Source organism: Oncorhynchus keta, chromosome 25 (assembly GCF_023373465.1).
Source record: "Oncorhynchus keta strain PuntledgeMale-10-30-2019 chromosome 25, Oket_V2, whole genome shotgun sequence".
NCBI lineage: Eukaryota > Metazoa > Chordata > Actinopteri > Salmoniformes > Salmonidae > Oncorhynchus > Oncorhynchus keta.
Genome location: NC_068445.1, coordinates 33,669,771 through 33,689,201, shown reverse-complemented (window position 1 = coordinate 33,689,201; position 19,431 = coordinate 33,669,771). Strand labels below are relative to the sequence as shown.

General features: G+C 44.7%; 1 protein-coding gene across 3 annotated transcripts; it reads left to right on the top strand.

Moving 5' to 3' along the window:
- The first annotated feature begins 1,636 nt into the window (after positions 1–1,636).
- Positions 1,637–8,368, top strand: ubox5 (U-box domain containing 5). Of its 3 annotated transcripts, none has more exons than XM_035736499.2 (7): positions 1,637–1,988; positions 3,530–3,596; positions 4,728–4,829; positions 4,957–5,690; positions 5,839–6,602; positions 6,746–6,967; positions 7,616–8,368. In XM_035736499.2, the coding sequence occupies exons 2-7, from the start codon at positions 3,543–3,545 to the stop codon at positions 7,885–7,887; spliced, it is 2,148 nt and encodes a 715-aa protein (XP_035592392.1). In that variant the 5' UTR covers positions 1,637–1,988; positions 3,530–3,542; the 3' UTR covers positions 7,888–8,368. The 3 variants fall into 3 exon arrangements, with proteins under 3 accessions (XP_035592392.1, XP_035592391.1, XP_035592393.1); XM_035736498.2 differs by having other exon boundaries at positions 1,638–1,988; positions 3,533–3,596; XM_035736500.2 differs by lacking the exon at positions 1,637–1,988 and adding an exon at positions 2,076–2,193.
- Positions 8,369–19,431: the final 11,063 nt, after the last annotated feature.

Here is a 19,431-nt window from a genome sequence, read left to right as displayed (position 1 = left end):
TACTCTGACATACACTGTCAACTGTGGGAACTTATATAGACAGGTGTGTGCCTTAACAAATCGTGTCCAATTAATTGAATTTACCACAGGTATCACAACAGTGAAGTGTAAGGGGCAATCAAGTTGTAGAAACATCTCAAGGATGATCAATGGAAACAGGATGCACCCGAGTTCAATTTTGAGTCTTATAGCAAAGGGTCTGAATACCTATGTACATTTTTAATACATTGTGGTCCTTCTGTAGCACAGTTGGTAGAGCATGGCGCTTGTAACGCCAGGGTAGTGGGTTCGATTCCCGGAACCACCCATACGTAGAATGTATGCACACATGACTAAGTCGCTTTGGATAAAAGCGTCTGCTAAATGGCATATATTATTATTATTATTATTTACAAAAATGTCTAAAAACCTGTTACACGTTGTCATTCCAGGGTATTGTGTGTAGATTGATGAGGATTTGTTTTTATTTAATCAATTTTAAGCCTGTAACGTAACAAAATGTGGAAAAGACAAGAGGTCTGAATACTTTCCGAATGCACTGTATATCACTCATTGGCTTATCCTTCTGTTGCAAGCACAGATGTACTATTCACACGGATCCTCTCAGAATCCCTCACCCTTGACCCATCCTCCTTTACTTTCTTCACTGCCTCAGCATATAACACCTGCTCAACTATTTTTTTCTCTCTTTACCCCTTTTTTCTCCCCAATTTTGTGATATCCAATTGCGATCTTGTCCCATCGCTGCAGTTCCCCAACATGTACGGGAGAGGCAAAGGTCGAATCATGCCTCTTCCTAAACATGACCCGCCAAGCCGCGCTGCTTCGTAACACCCGCACGCTTAACTCAGAAGCTCGCTGCACCCAAGTTGCGTGACATGGAGCGCCCGCTACCTCTGATCAGAAGAAACACAAACAAATATTACAAGTCCACTGCAGGTTACCTATTTACTGATTCAACTGCACCCAACTCCTTTTCCACCCACTCTGAAACCACAAATGGATCCGCCAAAAGGCTAGGATCCACTTTCTCCAAAAATGTCACTCCTACTGGATCAGAATCTTCTTTATCATGTCCATCAATGCCATTTTCAGGCCTCCAAGCTTTTCACCACACCTTCCACCTCATTTAAATCGTCCTCATTCACTTCCAGAACTCAGGCTGGCGCACGGCTCACTCTGTTTGCGCTTGACACCAATCTTCTTTGACACTGCATCTACATTTTTATCACCATCTTCCTCAAATTCAAATCAACCTCTTCTTACTAATTTCCCCCCTCCATTCCTCCTCAGAAATCCCGATATTCCTCTTCTCCCAACTTTGCTTGCGGCCCAATGACATCCTGGCTTAACTACATCTCTGTCTTTCTCCCTGTGGCATTAGTCCTAGATCTGAACTCTCACTCCTGTTCCATTTGCCTCACTGTATTTCTGACACGATCAGCAGATACTACTGTACTGGAGCGGCTCTGTCCCCTGCCTACGTACTGGAGTCATAGCTTAAAATGTACCAATAGAAGTATAAAGAGAGGTTCCGGCAGATGCATGAATCCCCACGTGCAGGAACGCCCAGAATTGCGGGCTGCAGTTGCACCCTGCTTAATAAATCTGCCAAGGCACTGCTGCTTTTCTGATTCTTCTGTTGCCACATGGAAACTATTAACCATTTACAATGTAGGAAAATACTTTCATTCATTGCAGAAAAGCTGAAGGAACAGATTTTACATTGTAGGCCTACATGCTTTCGGCATCATAGTGCTAGAGACGATTTTTGAGAACGCAGCAGGGGATCTCGGCCACATCATACAGGCAATCGCGAAAATAGTTGACGCCGTAATATGTCCCTTCTCTCTTTCCTTCCATTAGCTAGCCAGTGTTTTGGCTAAATGTAAAGTGGTCCAACCAGAGAAAAGTTCCAGTGATTGCATCGTTTGAATTTCTTTCAGACAGTTCGTGTGAGCTGGTCTACAAGAACATTAGGAAACACGGTGAGCTCCGTTAGCGGACTGGCAAACTTTCTGCAAGAAATTAGACTGGGTTCAGTAAACAAAAACTAGCTAGCGTCAGTTAGCAAGCAATGAAGCAATTAGCCATGCTATATTACCCAGTCGTCGGGTCTCGGCTAGGAAGTAACCAATGAAGTACTAGCTACCGCTAGCTAGCTAGCTTTAGAGATGAGAGGGCCAAAATAAGGTACAGAATACTGTCATAAGTCAGCAGTTTGTGTGTGGAATAAAACATGGTAACTACTGTGTACGAAGGCTAACGCGTTACTTATGGCTCTGTGTAACGTAAGCTAGCTATATGCTAACTCATCTGTGTGGTGGAGGAATAGCTAATAACATGACTCGATTGAACTCCAGATAGCTACTTTAGTCTACTGAATACAATCGTATTATATATATATATTGCTTTCTCGACTGAAAGCCATTACATTTTGTCTTTGTGTTCTATTATAATGTAGTGTGTCATCCTTTGGATTGCTGGGATGTAATGTTAACGCAGTCGTTAATCATCCATAGTAACGTTAGTACGGCGGGGTCAACTAACATTATGGTATCATCACACATTGCTTCCCATGAGATTGTTGTCTTGTCTTGAGTCAAGTAATTGCGTGAGTTTTTTTGGGACGTTGGGCTGTATTGTTGACTCCCTTGCCCAATGTCTCAAAAGACTACCGAAATAGCCCCTGACGCTAACTATTATTGTGATGTGAGACTAAATCAAATTCACCCGTTCTAAAGCAAGGTCAACTGACAACTCACAGTGGAGAGAGGTCAAGTGTTATTGCAATTCTGAAAAGAAGCAATGTCGTTCAGCCTGTCGGGGTGGGTATAATTTGTGGAACATTCCAACAGGAATCTGTTACAGAAACTTCGTAAAGTACAAGGTTGCCAACAAACAACGCATACAAAGTAGCATGATTAATTCACCTAGCCAACTAGCTGCCGAATAGGCATCAACTCACCACATAGTTTATTCTTAATGTTTGTCCATAGGCTACCAGAGTGCGGACAGACATTTTTCAGAATAAACGTGGTGAGTGAAAAACCTAATGAAATAGCCCGCCTCCTACCCGGTATCTTATTCTGCTGCTAAACAACTTTGTATGCGTTGTTTGTTGGCAACCTTGTTGTTTACGACGTTTTTGGAACCGATTCATGTTGGAACGTTCCACAAATTATACCCACCGGCCTGTAGGATTGCCTGTATAGAACTTTGTCATGTGTATGATTCACAACACCCTGATCTTATTATTCCCATTGTCAGTTTATTTGCTGTGTGTATATATGTATATATTTTTTAATGCTGCACAAGCGTTGTCCTTAGCGGATAATAAAGATCTAGGCATATTGAATTTAATAGATTATGAATAATCTCTGTCATACATCCACACGTGATTGGTAGGGTTCTTCACAGAGTTCACAGCAAGGAAGCTCTGGCTGTCTGAATGACTAGACTATTCCACAGCATGAGTAGGATGTCCAGTGTAGAAGATGAAAACATTGATTTTAGTTTCTTATTTCAGCAGGTGTGAGACCATGGTGGTGAATCTCTGCCTACCACATTTCAAGACCACCATCCAGTGTGACAAGGTACAAAACAATTTGAGTTTTATGGACTGGAGTAGCCAAAACGCCACTTGAAGTTCAGTACCTTGTTGTCAAGTCAAAACGGTCATCACCCATAATGCTTGCACTGCGGTGACAAACCCAGGATATGGCTCCAAAAGCGTACGCACTGAACTTCAAGTCGAGGTTTGGCAAGGACCAGAGCTGACATTATCCCCCATGTCCCTCCATAGATTGTTGACTAACGTTGGTTCGATGTGTAACAATCTGAACAAATGGTTATATTCCTAGTCAAAGCAAATGGGAGAAAATGCTTCTAAATTAACATCTAAAATAAACATTCTTATTGGAAAAATGTAGATCCTCTTCTCCATACTCTACCTCTTCTCCATACTCTACCACTTCCTCTTCTCCATACTCTACCACTTCCTCTCCTCCATACTCTACCACTTCCTCTCCTCCATACTCTACCACTTCCTCTACTCCATACTCTACCTCTTCCTCCTCCGGACTACAACACAAAGCCAATCTTCCCTTTGTCTCGCCACCCCCCCTGTCCTTCTCACCTACTGTGGTCATTTTCTGTCCTCTGGGTTTTATGGAGAGGGGGAGGAGAAAGGGTGAGAGATGTGTGCTTGAATGAGAAGAGGAGAAAAGGGTTGAAGGATGGAGGTGGCAGAGGAGAAGGAGAGGAGCAAGGTGCTGTGTGGGAGGTTGAATCACAGATGACCTTGCTATGTTCCGGTCTTTATATTATGGGTTGTCTGATACTCACTTCGCTAGGTGTTATTCTTCTTCTGGGAATAAGTCTTCCACTTTTTCACCCTCTTTACCTCTTTCCTTTCACTCTCCACCTCTCCTATTTGCTCTTTCCGTCGCCTCTTCCTTCACTCCTTCCCCTCATCACTTCACTGCTTTTAAATGTATGTAGTTCTGTTCTTGAGCTATTATTGTCTATTAATGTTCTGCATTCATGTCATGTTTAATGTTTTGTGTGCAACCCAGGAAGAGTAGCTGCGGCTTTCGCAACAGCTAATGGGGATCCTAATAAAATACCAAATACTTCTTCCTCAACCCTACCTCCCTCTCCTCCAATTCCTTCCCTCTCACGTTCCTCACTCTGCCCCTATTCTTTTCCCTCCCTCCCTCATCTAGCTATGTGCAGATGGGTACGACGTCACCAACCTCCTATCGGCCGACCCAGCAGTCCGGAGGCGGGGTTTTAAGCTGGAGTACTTCCTGCGGCCGCCTGTTCAGGTGAGCTGACGCTGTAGAATATTTAGAGATGTGTATTATGACATCACTGTCCTATTCTTCTTCATCTCTTTCTAGAGAAGTGGTCATGGTGGGTATATCTGTCTAATCTACCTTTGTCTGACTCTAGGTGACACTGCAGTTTGGCTTCCAGGTGGAAGTGTGTCGGGTGGATGTGGAGCTGTGGCCCTGGGGCATGGACCGAGGACAGGCCTGCAAGAGGCTGGAGATCAGCACCAGCTCTGACCCCCCACTCCCCCACAATCACAGCTTAGAGCAGGGCCAAACCCAGGCCCAGCAAGGCCAAGAGAAGGGCCAGCAATGGGACCAAGCTAAGGCCCAGTTCAAAGGCCACCAATGGAGCCTCCAGGCCCAACAATATAGTCTACAAGGCCAGGAGAAGAGCCAGCAATGGACCCAACGTGGCCAAACGCACAGCCACACAGACACCAGCCAGGGGGCTTTTCACCTGGTCGGACGCTGTGAACTAACAGAAGAGACCCACGTCAGTTTCTCCCATCCCTGTTTCCGCCCGCGCCCTCCCTTCTCCTCCCTGCCCCCGGCACCCCGTGAGGGGTGTAGACAAGAGGAGCTGTGGAGCAGGGGCCCGCTCTCACTAGGCTCTGTGAAGCAGCTCCGTGTGACAGTGCCGTACGGTGCGGGTGCCTCCGCGATGGGGCTCAAGGCACTGGCAGTGTGGGGGCTGCCTTCTCGCTGCTGCCCTCCGGACGAGGTGGAGAGAGTGAGGATAACTCATGAGAACGCTAGCCTGAGACCAGTGCCACGGCTCAGCCACTTGGCATCAGCTCAGCCTTCACCTGTCAATCAACCCCCGGGACTGTCACAGACGACAACAGCAACTAGGTACAATGTGTATAAAACAATGACTGCTTTCAACACAATGTATGAGGCAGATGAATTGCAACTCTTTTCACAAAGCCAAAGGCAAAACTGTCATCTGTGGGAGGATATTAATGTATTTTTCTCCTCTTTTCTATTCTCTGACCCCCAGCCTCCTGCAAGTACCTGAGGAGTTCCTGGACCCGCTGACCCAGGAAGTGATGTTGTTGCCCATGCTGCTGCCCAGTGGAGTGTCTGTGGACAGCTCTACTCTGGAGGAGTACCAGAGGAGGGAGGCTACCTGGGGTCGTGTCCCCAACGACCCCTTCACCGGTGTCCCCTTCGTCCCTGAGTCACAGGCCCTCCCCAACCCCCACCTGAAGAGCCGCATCGACCGCTTCTTGCTCCAGACAGGGTTAGAGGTCAGGGATGGAGCGGTTGGGAGGCAGGGCCATGGGGAGAGTCCACAGCCCTCCAGACTCATACCTCCACAGAGGACTGGAGAGAGTAGGGACTCCGCTGTTACCACTGCTGCTGCTGTAGAGTCAGCCAACCACCACCGAAACAGTGGGACTCGCACACAGACTAACCAAAAAGGGGCAGAAAGTGTTATTACACAGAGGAGCCAGCTTACGCAGTACAGGGGGACTGGGACTTTTAACAACAGGGCGAAGAATGGGAATGGGAAGGATCGGTGCGCTGGTAAAGTTGGCCCTAAAGAAGGGGCATTGGATAGAGTGAGTTCCCAGGAGGGAGGGCCAGACTTGGGGACAAGGAGAAAGAGAGAGCTTGAGGTTTGGGCCACTCTGATCCGTTCTAAGGGAAAGGGTGAGCCCACCGGACCCAAAGCAGCCTCTGCTAGTGCTGGTCACTCCAAGGAGCTACTTCCTGACTTGAAAAGACCAAGAACAGATGCAAACCCCACTATCTCCTCAGGTGAGTGGTAAATGCGAAAAGTGTGAGAACAAAAACATTGCATTCTGCCGTTTAGTCAAAAGGCCATTGTTTAGGGTTGGCTGTGTCAAGTGTTTGAATGTGTGTCACTTACGAGTGTTTTTGTGTTATTCCTCTTGTTCCAGCCACAGTTCCTAGCAGTAGCTCCCATGAACAGCGCTTGTCTGCCAGTCTAGACTATGAACAGCGTTTGTCTACCAGTCTAGACCAAGAACAGCGTTTGTCTGCCAGTCTAGACCAGGCCCTTCTCTCAGCCCTGCAGGGTCGACCCTCCTTTACCTCCTACCCCTCCCAAACCCCCCAGCTCCAGCACAAACACACAGACACACCTGCTGACACCCCAACAGGTAGGAAGAGCCTCTCGCGGCTCTGTTTGAACCCTTCCTTGGATTATGAATGCATGACGGGGAAGTTCTTGAGTTGACTAGTCATTGGTTGAACAAGTTAGATGGTAAAGTAGTGCGACGTTGCCTAGGTATCCGGGAGAAAAACACTTTGTCAGAGGCGGTCCAAGGACGTTCAGCCTCATTACACTGTACCAACTATTTTCTAGTCGTTATTATGTTCACCTACAGTGCAATAAGAGTTTGGTGGGTGATTATTTTTCCTGTTTCACTCATGCACAAGTGTTTGTTAATACGCATGTGTGAATTGGAAATGTGTTTTTTGCATAGCCCACTCTCCCTGAGAAGCCCTCAGAGAGTGGGGTCACGGCCAGGGTCTGCCATTACCAACAGTGACCCCAGGTTTGCAGAGATAGGTTAACATCTGTCTTTATACTTCATCCTCCTCGACTCGCCATACAAACTTCCTTCCCATTGCTGTAATTAATGTAGTTTGTTGATAGAGCCTTTTTAAAATAGTGTTTGTTGTTGGAGTATTAAGTGGTCAGTCAGGGAGTATAAAATACAAACTGTGAACACTCATTCAAGGTGTACATACTGCTCAATACATGCATTCTCTTTCTCTCCTTCATCCTCTTTCTCACCCTCTAGCTTTTCCTATTTCTCTCTTTCCCCCTCTTCTCTCCCCACTTCCCTTTCTCTCTCTCCCAGGTGAGAACAGGTGTGGTTCCTGTTCCTGCTCTCTATCAGTCTACTCGACCTCTCCATCAGCATATCGCCTGCCCTGTGGTCACTTCCTGTGCCGCCCCTGCCTACACAGGAAGTCCCGCCCACTTGTCACTACAGCAATGCCCAATCACATCCTCTGTCCCACCTGCCATAGCCCTGCCGCTTCTAGTGACATCACACACGTGCATCACTGAATGGAAAGATTTGTGTCGCATTAACCACTGAACAGGCTATGGCGGCAGGTAACCTAGCAGTTAAGAGTGTTGGGCCAGTAACTGAAAGGTTGCTGGTTCAAATCCCTGAGTCGACTAGGTGAAAAATCTGTCTGTACCCTTGAGCAAGGCACTTAAACCTAATTGCTTCTGTAAGTTGCTCTGGATAAGAGCGTCGGCTAAATGACTAAAATGTAAACGAACTGAACAACCCTACTGCAGCTCACTGAAAATGTGTGTGCTCTTAACCACCAATGGATACGCAGTCACCCACTCACTCTGCCTGTGCTCTTCACTGCACATGTGAGCAGCAGAATAGTGGTGGACATTGGAGGAAACAGATTACAATGGGACTCTTTATTGTCCATTGGGCCTTGATGAACAATGACTTAAAATCCCTCCCTGCTTCTCTACCCCTGTCCCCAACAGAACTCATTAAAACGTTTACAGACATCTTCTGAAATATGTGTTTTAGTTTGTATTATTCACTGTGGTGATGTGGGTTCTACTTATACCCACCCAACTGTCATAACTTAACTTTAACCCTTTGCTTGGTTGGGGAGTGTTTGTTTCTGCTTTTCCAACTTGTCTTGCTAAACCAAGGCTAGAGTGTAGCGTCAGTGTGTCACAGCTGCCATTGTAGATCTGTACAGAGAGGAATGGAAAAGTGTGTTCAGTCACAAAGAATGGTTAGGAGAGAAGAGTGTTGGGCCAGGCTGCTGTCTCATTGAGAAGTGTTGGGCCAGGCTGCTGTCTCATTGAGAAGTGTTGGGCCAGGCTGCTGTCTCATTGAGAAGTGTTGGGCCAGGCTGCTGTCTCATTGAGAAGTGTTGGGCCAGGCTGCTGTCTCATTGAGAAGTGGACAGTACAGAACAAACCTACCTTTGCTCCCCCTCTTCCTACTTGTTTTCCCTAGTCTCAACTTAATTGTCCCAGAGGGGAAATATATTTTGCAGCAATACTCTAAACATGGACATAAACACGTCCATTGACGATTGACAGGGACTTCATACATACAGTGCCTCATGAGTGGACATACCCCTTGCACAGTCTTTGCATTTTGCTGCCTTAAAATTACATCTAAAAAGGGATTACATTAGATTTCTTTCCTACAGAACTACACAACCTACTCCCCATATTCAAAATGAGAAAGTTAAAAATATGTTATAAATTAATATCAAAAGCGAATATGTCTTGATTACATATGTCTTCATACCCCATAGTTAATACTTGGTGGGAACACCTTTGGCAGACATTACAGCTGTGAATCATTTAGAATATTATTCTTCCAACTCTTCACAACTCTTAGGGCAACATATGTCCATTTGTTCTGGTCAAAATTGCTCAAGGTTGGTAAAATGTAAATGTAAATTTGGTTGGGAATCATTGATGGATGCAATATTCAAACCTTGTCTCTGATTTTCAAGCAAATTTAAGTGAGGATAGACTAAGACCACTCAGAAAAAGTAAACACCTCATGGAAAGCCATTTTGGTGTGTCTTTGGTATAAAAATGTTGTTAATATCTTGCTGAAAAATAAAACTATCCCAGGGTTAGGTTTTCAGAAGACTCAGGTGGGTTTTTTTGTTTAACTTTTTTACCTGGGCTTTGCTCCTTTCACATTTATTTTGATACAAACTCCCCAGTCCCTACCGATGACAAGCATACCCATAACATGATGCTTCTACCACAATACTTAAATACAGAGGGTTTCACTGTGTTGTATTTGGATATGACCAAAACCTGTAGTTTTTAATTTAGACCATACAGGTAATGTCTTGCAGTATTACCAGTGGTGTAAAGTACTTAAGTAAAAATATGTTAAAGTACTTCTTAAGTAGTTTTGTTTGGTATCTGTACTTTATTATTTATATTTTTGACTACCTAAAGAAAATGTCATTTTTTTTGTACATTTTCCCTGACACCCAAAAGTACTTGTGCATTTCAAATGCTTAGCAAGACAGCACAATTGTCCAATTCACACACTTATCAATTTTCTATTAAGGTATCTTTACTCAAGTATAACAACTTGATACTTTTTCACCACTAAGTATTACTTAATGTCCTTGTTGCAAACTGAATTGATGAATTTAGTGTGTTTAACAGGCTTCCTTTCCCTTTGTTATTCAGGCCAGTAATGTAGAGTGGTGCTAGCATCAACTTATGGTCATAGCCATATGGGGGTGGGTGGCTTAGGAGTATTTTTGTCCACTCATACAGGAGTAATAAATCCCTACTTGAAGGAGTAATCTAATTTAGTGGATTTGTTTTATTTTCTATCCTGGGAGCACCCATGAATATGGGTATGTTTGTCACCAGCAGGGACTGGGGAGTTTGTACAAATTGTAATAAATATGAAAGGAGCAAAGTCCAGGTAAAAAGTTAGAGGGAAAACCTGCCTCAGTCTTCTGAAAATCCTGGTATAGAATAAACATTTTCCACGGCATAATTACCCAAATTTTTATTCCAAAGACACCAGAATGGCTTTGCAAGTGGTGTTGAGTGTTCTTTAATGGTCCAGTCTCCATGTGACTTAAATCTGCTTAAAAAACGCCAACGATTCTCAACCAAATTTACTGAGCTTGAACAATTGACAAAAACAATGGATATACTGTGCATTTGGAAAGTATTCAGACCCCTTGACTTTTTCCAGTTTGTTACGTTCCAGCCTTGTTCTAAAATGCATTAAATCGTTTTTTCCCACTCAATCTACACACAATAACCCATAATGACAAAGCAAAAATCAGATTTTGAAATTTTGGCAAATGTATTAAAATCACATTTACATAAGTATTCAAACACTTTACTAAGTACTTTGTTGAAGCACCTTTGGCAGCGATTACAACCTCGGGTCTTCTTGGGTATGACGCTACAAGCTTGGCAAACCTGTATTTGGGGAGTTTCTCCCATTTTTTTTCTCTGCAGATCCTCTCAAGCTCTGTCAGGTTGGATGGGGAGCGTTGCTGCACAGCTATTTTCAGGTCTCTCCGGAGATGTTCGATCGGGTTCGAGTCTGGGCTCTGGCTGGGCCACTCAAGGTCATTGACTTGTCCCAAAACCACTCCTGCTTTATCTTGGCTGTTTGCATAGTCATTGTCCTGTTGAAGGTGAACCTTCGCCCCGGTCTGAGGTCCTGAGCGCTCTGGAGCAAGATTTCATCAAGGATCACTCTACTTTGCTCCGTCATCTTTCCCTCAATCCTGACTAGTCTCCCTGCTGCTGAAAAACATCCCCACAGCATGATGCTGCGACCACCATGCTTAACCTGGGACCATCCCTAGAGTGTTCTCCAGACGTGACGCTTGGCCTTCAGGCCAAAGAGTTCAATCTTGGTTTCATCAGACCAGAGAATCTTGTTTCTCATGGTTTGAGAGTCCTTTAGGTGTCTTGACAAACTCCAATCGGGCTGTCATGTGCCTTTTACTGAAGAGTGGCCCGTCTGGCCACTACCATAAAGACCTGATTGGTGGAGTGCTGCAGAGATGGTTGTCATTCTGGAAGGTTCTCCTTTCTCCACAGAGATCTGGAGATCTGTCGATGTGACCATCGGGTCACTCCCCCAATTGCTCAGTTTGGCTGGGCAGCCAGCTCTAGGAAGAGTCTTGATGGTTGCAAACTAATTCAATATAAGAATGATGGAGACCACTGTTCTTGGGGACCTTAAATGCAGCAAACATTCTTTGATACCCTTCCCTAGATCTGTGCCCCGGCACAATCCTGTCTTGGAGCTCTATGGACAATTCCTTCAATTTGATGGCTTGGTTTTTGCTCTGACATGCACTGTCAACTGTGGGACATTTATATCGACAGCTGTGTGTTTTTCCAAATCATGTCCAATCAATTGAATTTACCACAGGTGGACTCCAAGTTGTAGAAACATCAAGGATGATCAATGGAAACAAGATGCACCTGAGCTCAATTGAGTCTCATAGCAAAGGGTCTGAATACTTAATTTATTACACTTTTTTTTTTTTCTTAAATCTAATTTCTAACAACCTGTTTTTGCTTTGTCATTATGGGGTATTGTGTGTATATTGAGGAAATGTTTTTATTTAATCGATTTTAGGATACGCTGTAATGTAACACAGTGGAAAAAGTCAAGGGGTCTGAATACTTTCCGAATGCACTGTATGTTACCGTAAGAGTTGTGCAAGGTTGGTGGAGTCAGTTATTCACAGCTATAATGGCTTAAAATGTACTTCCACCAAGTATTAAGTCAGGGGTGTGAAGACATTTGCAGTCAATGTCTACTCATTTTGTATTTCTTAGTAATTGGCAATCACTTTGAAAATGTGGAGTACATTGTGTGGATCGATGGGTAAAAAATCTAATTCCATTTTTATATTTAATTTTAAGGCAGCAAAATGTCAAGACTGCAGTGGGTGTGTAGACTTCAACTAGCGACGGTAGGTGATCGACAGGGAATTCATAGGTGAATAAATGTAGCTATATACTTCTTCCTTGCCTCCTCTATTCATCCTCTCACACATGCCATTACAGAAACCCTTTGAGTTGTTTGCTGAAGGCTGAAACACTTCCAACCTTTTAGGCAAGAGAAGAAAGAGTGAGAGGTGTAGAAAGAGGGAGAGTGAACAGAGTGCTCCTTCAGCTGATGTGTCATTATGAGGAAACAAATGGTAGAACCATGTGCTGAACTGAACTGACCATTGGAGGCCTGTACAACATGAACATCTCTCTGCTCCCTCTCTTCCTGTCTTCCATCTCAACTGACAGCAGGAGGCCAGTACAACATGGAACTACTCTACACCCAGTGGTGATTTTAGCATGTAAATCTTGATGGGGCAAACAAAATGTGGGATGCATGTCAGCCAAGCAGCAACACAACACTAAACAATACATTAATTGTACTATAATGGTGACAAACGGTGCCCACAAACTGTTAGGGCATACATAAAGCTGTCCCAACACAGTCCCAACACCTTACCACTGCTACACCTGGCTATCAGCGGAGCCTTATCTGGCAGCGAAACAGTTCATTCAGCCTCATTTACTGCCTTTAAAAAAACATAGCTGATATGGCTGACTTGCTTAAACAAATGTGATTTCTACTGACAATTGAGATGTACAAACTATGACATAAGGGGACAACAAGCGGATACGAGGCAATGGGTAACGAGGCTTTGTGGGTGACTTGTCTGTGTGCAGAGGGTCCCTGGTTCGGGGACGGATGAAAGCTATACTGTTGCATTGAGGCTGTGGACCTGGATCACTGGTTGCTGTGGAAAAGGAGGAGGTCAAAAGGGGGTGAGTGTAACCGATGTGAAATGGCTAGCTAGTTAGCGGTGGTAATAGTGTTTCAATCGGTGACGTCACTCGCTCTGAGACCTTGAAGTAGTTCTGTTGCTCTGCTAGGGCAGCCGCTTTTGTTGCGCGATGGGTAACGATGCTTCATGGGTGACTGTTGTCGGTGTGTGCAGAGGGTCCCTGGTTCGAGCCCAGGTTGGGGCGAGAAGAGGGACGGAAGCTATACTGTTGCATTTGTAAGCAGCTTTATTAACTCAATTACTTTCTTTTTTTTTTTTTTTTTATGGTTTGCAAACTGATATGTGACATGTATTAATGCCAAAATAAGCAAAACAGGCAAGCCCCCCAAAAAAAAAATATGTACACGCCTGTTCAAAAGTTTAGGGTCACTTAGAAATGTCCTTGTTTTTGAAAGAAAAGCAATTTCCCCCCCCCCCATATTAAAATAGCCTAATTGATCAGAAATACAATGTAGACATTGTTAATGTTGTAAATGTATCTATTGTAGCTGGAAACGGCTGATTTTTAATGGGAATATCTACATTATCAGCAACTATCACTCCTGTGTTCCAATGGCACGTTGTGTTAGCTAATCCAAATGTATCCAATTTGTAAGTCGCTCTGGATAAGAGCGTCTGCTAAATGACTTAAATGTTAATGTAAATGTTATTTACATTACATTTAAGTCATTTAGCAGACGCTCTTATCCAGAGCGACTTACAAATTGGTGCAAACACCTATGACAACCAGTGGAACAGCCACTTGCATCTAAATCTTGTTGGGGGGGGGGGGGAGAAGGGGGGTGAGAAGGATTACTTACCCTTACTTACCCTATCCTAGGTATTCCTTGAAGAGGTGGGGTTTCAGGTGTCTCCGGAAGGTGGTGATTGACTCCGCTGTCCTGGCGTCGTGAGGGAGTTTGTTCCACCATTGGGGGGCCAGAGCAGCGAACAGTTTTGACTGGGCTGAGCGGGAACTGTACTTCCTCAGTGGTAGGGAGGCGAGCAGGCCAGAGGTGGATGAGCGCAGTGCCCTTGTTTGGGTGTAGGGCCTGATCAGAGCCTGGAGGTACTGAGGTGCAGTTCCCCTCACAGCTCCGTGGCGAGCACCATGGTCTTGTAGCGGATGCGAGCTTCAACTGGAAGCCAGTGGAGAGAGCGGAGGAGCGGGGTGACGTGAGAGAACTTGGGAAGGTTGAACACCAGACGGGCTGCGGCGTTCTGGATGAGTTGTAGGGGTTTAATGGCACAGGCAGGGAGCCCAGCCAACAGCGAGTTGCAGTAATCAAGACGGGAGATGACAAGTGCCTGGATTAGGACCTGCGCCGCTTCCTGTGTGAGGCAGGGTCGTACTCTGCGGATGTTGTAGAGCATGAACCTACAGGAACGGGACACCGCCTTGATGTTAGTTGAGAACGTCAGGGTGTTGTCCAGGATCACGCCAAGGTTCTTAGCGCTCTGGGAGGAGGACACAATGGAGTTGTCAACCGTGATGGCGAGATCATGGAACGGGCAGTCCTTCCCCGGGAGGAAGAGGAGCTCCGTCTTGCTGAGGTTCAGCTTGAGGTGGTGATCCGTCATCCACACTGATATGTCTGCCAGACATGCAGAGATGCGATTCGCCACCTGGTCATCAGAAGGGGAAAGGAGAAGATTAATTGTGTGTCGTCTGCATAGCAATGATAGGAGAGACCATGTGAGGTTATGACAGAGCCAAGTGACTTGGTGTATAGCGAGAATAAGAGAGGGCCTAGAACAGAGCCCTGGGGGACACCAGTGGTGAGAGCGCGTGGTGAGGAGACAGATTCTCGCCACGCCACCTGGTAGGAGCGACCTGTCAGGTAGGACGCAATCCAAGCGTGGGCCGCGCCGGAGATGCCCAACTCGGAGAGGGTGGAGAGGAGGATCTGATGGTTCACAGTATCGAAGGCAGCCGATAGGTCTAGAAGGATGAGAGCAGAGGAGAGAGAGTTAGCTTTAGCAGTGCGGAGCGCCTCCGTGATACAGAGAAGAGCAGTCTCAGTTGAATGACTAGTCTTGAAACCTGACTGATTTGGATCAAGAAGGTCATTCTGAGAGAGATAGCGGTAGAGCTGGCCAAGGACGGCACGCTCAAGAGTTTTGGAGAGAAAAGAGAGAAGGGATACTGGTCTGTAGTTGTTGACATCGGAGGGATCGAGTGTAGGTTTTTTCAGAAGGGGTGCAACTCTCGCTCTCTTGAAGACGGGAGGGACGTAGCCAGCGGTCAGGGATGAGTTGATGAGCGAGGTGAGGTAAGGGAGAAGGTCTCCGGAAATGGTCTATCATTTCAAAAGGCTAATTGATCATTAGAAAACCCTTTTGCAATTGTTAGCACAGCTGAAAACTGTCTAATTAAAGAAGCAATACAACTGGCCTTCTTTAGACTAGTTGAGTATCTGAATCATCAGAATTGGTGGGTTCGATTACAGGCTCAAAATGGCCAGAAACAAATAACTTTATTCTGAAAATCGTCAGTCTATTCTTGCTCTGAGAAATGAAGGCTATTCCATGTGAGAAATTGCCAAGAAACTGAATTTCTCGTACAACGCTGTGTACTACTCCCTTCACAGATCAGCGTAAATGGTCTCTTACCAGAATAAAAAGAGGAGTGGGAAGCTCTGGTGCATAACTGAGCAAGCGGACAAGTACATTAGTTTCTAGTTTGAGAACAAGAGCCTCACAAGACCGCAACTGGCAGCTTCATTAAATAGTACCCGCAAAACACCAGTCTCAACGTCAACAGTGAAGAGGCAGCTTCTGGATGCTGGCCTTCTAGGCAGAGTTGCAAAGAAAAAGCCGTATCTCAGACTGGCCAATAAAAATAAAAGATTAAGATGGGCAAAAGAACACAGACACTGGACAGAGGAACTCTGCCTAGAAGGCCAGCATCCCGGAGTCGCTTGTTCACATTGAGACTGAAGTGGAAGGCAGGATGACTACAGGTGCTCCTTTTCTGACCAATCGCAATGCCACATTCCATGCTTCAGCTGTGCGTTGAAAGGAAGGCTGGTTGGCGATGTCTATTATTTTTTCTTTTTTACAGAGTAGCTAGGCTAGCCTAACATTTTTTTGTTCCATAAAGGTTTTAGACCATTGTGTTTGAAATGTAGGCTACAACGGGTTTGAGAATAGTGGGAAGATGAATCTGAGTGGGCTGGTAGCTGTTCTTGAACCATTGAAAATGACCGGGTGTGCATGCACACATCCAAAGTGTCAAGATATTCAGAGAATATGTATTTGTTGTTTGTTATTTCACAACTAAGAAAAACATACATGTTGTTTTTCTCATGCAATTTACAATTGTTGTTTATCTAAAGGCTAAGCTGTGTTATGTTAACAATGACAACTATTTAAAAATATATATATATATATTGTAACAATAATTACGGAATGAAATGTATATTTTTCAGGGGAGCTCATCTGTGCTTCCAGTACTGCTTAAAACACACATACTGTCACAACTATTTTAGTGTATTATTTTATATAGCAGTGGGGAAGGACGGAGCTCCCTAGAGACAGCACGCTGTCTGGAGGATACCTACCTGCCCACCCCCTGCTAGGTGGGAGGGAGACCCTGTGGATCTGAAGTAGAACGCTGTGCCGCAACGGGAGTCTGCTATGACTCAGGTACGGTAGGTGTCAATGTGTATTTTTGTCTGGTGTGTTTCATCGGTGTTTGTGTGCTTACCCGTAACGGCTATATGTTTATATATATTTCTAATCCATATCATTACATGTCTGTTGTTGACAGAGAGCTGTGTTCTAGACTCACACTGTTTTGGGGGAGAGTCCGTACCACTCTCCAGCGGACCACAGCTCCGGAGCCACAAGAAACTCATCGGAGGAACTGCTGATGCATCTACTACACTTTGCCACCAGGGGGCAGGGTGAATACTAACAATCTCACTCTGGACTCGCTCACATTTGAATGATTCCAAATCAACACTTACTAGCCTTTCACACTTCTTCAAGATTGGACAAGTATCAGCTATATGGTAATTGTTCCACCTTGCCAACTGATGGAGATTTCGCTATGTTGTTGACCACTACTATCAAAGTGTTTTACATCTATACAATGTACCTAGCTCTAGCTGTATGGCCAGGGGTCATTTAGAATTGGGAAAAATGCTTAAACCACTGACAGAAATAACAAAAGGAGAAAAAGGATACAAGTTATGAACTGTGAAGAAGACATTGTTTTTCCACACAAGGATGTATATACAGATACATACAGTAGACCTACACATTGAATTATTTAATTCTACAAGACATTTTATTTCATAATGCCTCAATAGTTATAGGTATTGTACACACCACTGACCAACTGGTCGGTTGTGATTTCTACCCAGTTCCAAGACAGGTTTTGGTACTTTTTAAGAGTAATTACACCTGTCACATAACTTTGGTGAAAGGTGTTTTATTTCCTCCTCCTCTAACGTGTGTGTGTGTGTGTGTGTGTTATAATGACACCAGGAGCCAAAGTCACATTCAATACCTGGATGGTTAATTATACAGTGTATTGATGGTTAAATAATAACTGGTCTGAGGTTTGAGAAGACCAGTATGTGATATTGCTTTAAGAAAATAGCAAGTTACCCTGTGGTGAGCGAGAGTGAGAAGGTGTGGAACATATGCAAGTCAATAGTAGTTTGAGCAACTAGCTCTCACAGTCTCACTTCAGAATTAGACATTCATACACATTTTTAAGTTGTTGCAAATATCAAAAGTGTTTAAGGTTATGTTTAGGCATTAACTCTGAATGGTTAGGGTAAGAGTTCAAGTTTGCGATAGGTTTTAAAACAATCTCAAAAACAACTTTCCAGCACTGGATTCAAACTTAGGCTACAACCTTTGGAATCAGGCAGATGCTTACAGGAATCGACTTGAAGGTAACAGTGCTCACTGTTGCTCCTAGTGGCCGGTTTCAAAGTCATCTCCCGACATCCTCAGACATGGGTGGACGTGGAATACTGGGTGTGTTTGTAAATTCATTCTGGAGTGCCACCGAGTGCTCTGGGCGTTAGTGAATTAAGAGCGTTGTCAGATTGTTAGTTCCTAAATTCAGAGTTTCGCTCTAGGAGTGTTCAGAGCGCACACTGGACACTGGACGAGAACTAGGGTAAATCCGAGCATTCTGACCTCACAAGGGCAGTCAAGCACCCAAGCTAACTGGCTAACTTGCTAGCTACTTCCAAACACAAATGAGAGAACACCTCACTGACCATTTTACTCGCCCTAGCAGAGCTGGTTAGGCTGTTTTCATGATATCTAGAGTGCTGGTAACTGTTCTGCTGGCAACCATTTTATTTGTATTTTTGCCAATTTTTACTGACGCTGGTGATATTCAACAGGTGTTGAGCGTTTGTAAATTCATCAGTTATTCTGCACTCTGGCACACTCAGACGAGAGTGCTCTGAAATCGGAGTAGATGAGTGGTATGATGGCGGAGATGGCAGCATGGTGACTAGCTCTTAAGCAACTCTGCAGTATTTGCTTTGTTTATGTACTATTTTTTACGTTATTAGCTCAGGAATTGTTGTGTCATTACATACAGCCTGGAAGAACTATTGGATATTAGAGAGGCGGTAACTCACCAGAACATCCAGTATTACGACCAGGATTATGACTTCCCTAGAGCAGATCCTTTGTTTGCTCTCCCCAAAGCAATTAACTTATTCCAGAGGCTGACCCAAAACAACGCCGGCGGAGAAGAGGTACACCAGCGTGCACACCACCCACTGCTCCTGGTTATTTTACTCGCTAATGTCCAATCTCTAGATAATAAAATTTATGAGCTCAAGGCGAGAGTTGCTTTACAGAGAGACACCAGGGATTGTAACATACTATGCTTCACGGAAACATGGCTCTCTCGAGATATACTGTCTGACTCTATAAAGCCAGTTGGGTTCTAAGTACTTCGCGCCGACAGGAACAAACATCTCTCCGGGAAGCAGAAGGGTGGAGGTATATGTTTTATGATTAACGACTTATGGTGTAACTGTGATAACATACAGGAACTCAAGTCCTTCTGTTCACCCGACCTAGAATATCTCACAATCAAATGCTGACCGTACTACCTACCGAAACAGAAGAGCACCTCGAAGATCGGTCAAGCAGACACCACGATGGCCCTCAAAGAACTTCACTGGACTTTATGCAAACTGGAAACCACATATCCTGGGGTTGCATTTATTGTAGCTGGGGATTTTAACAAAGAAAATTTGATGAAAAGGCTCCCGAA

Coding starts and splice junctions, on each gene's coding strand:
- ubox5 (XM_035736499.2), top strand. CDS start 3,543: ATGGTGGTGAATCTCTGCCTACCACATTTCAAGACCACCATCCAGTGT. Junction 3,597..4,727: donor CCACCATCCAGTGTGACAAG/GTACAAAACAAT, acceptor TCCCTCATCTAG/CTATGTGCAGATGGGTACGA. Junction 4,830..4,956: donor TCCTGCGGCCGCCTGTTCAG/GTGAGCTGACGC, acceptor GTCTGACTCTAG/GTGACACTGCAGTTTGGCTT.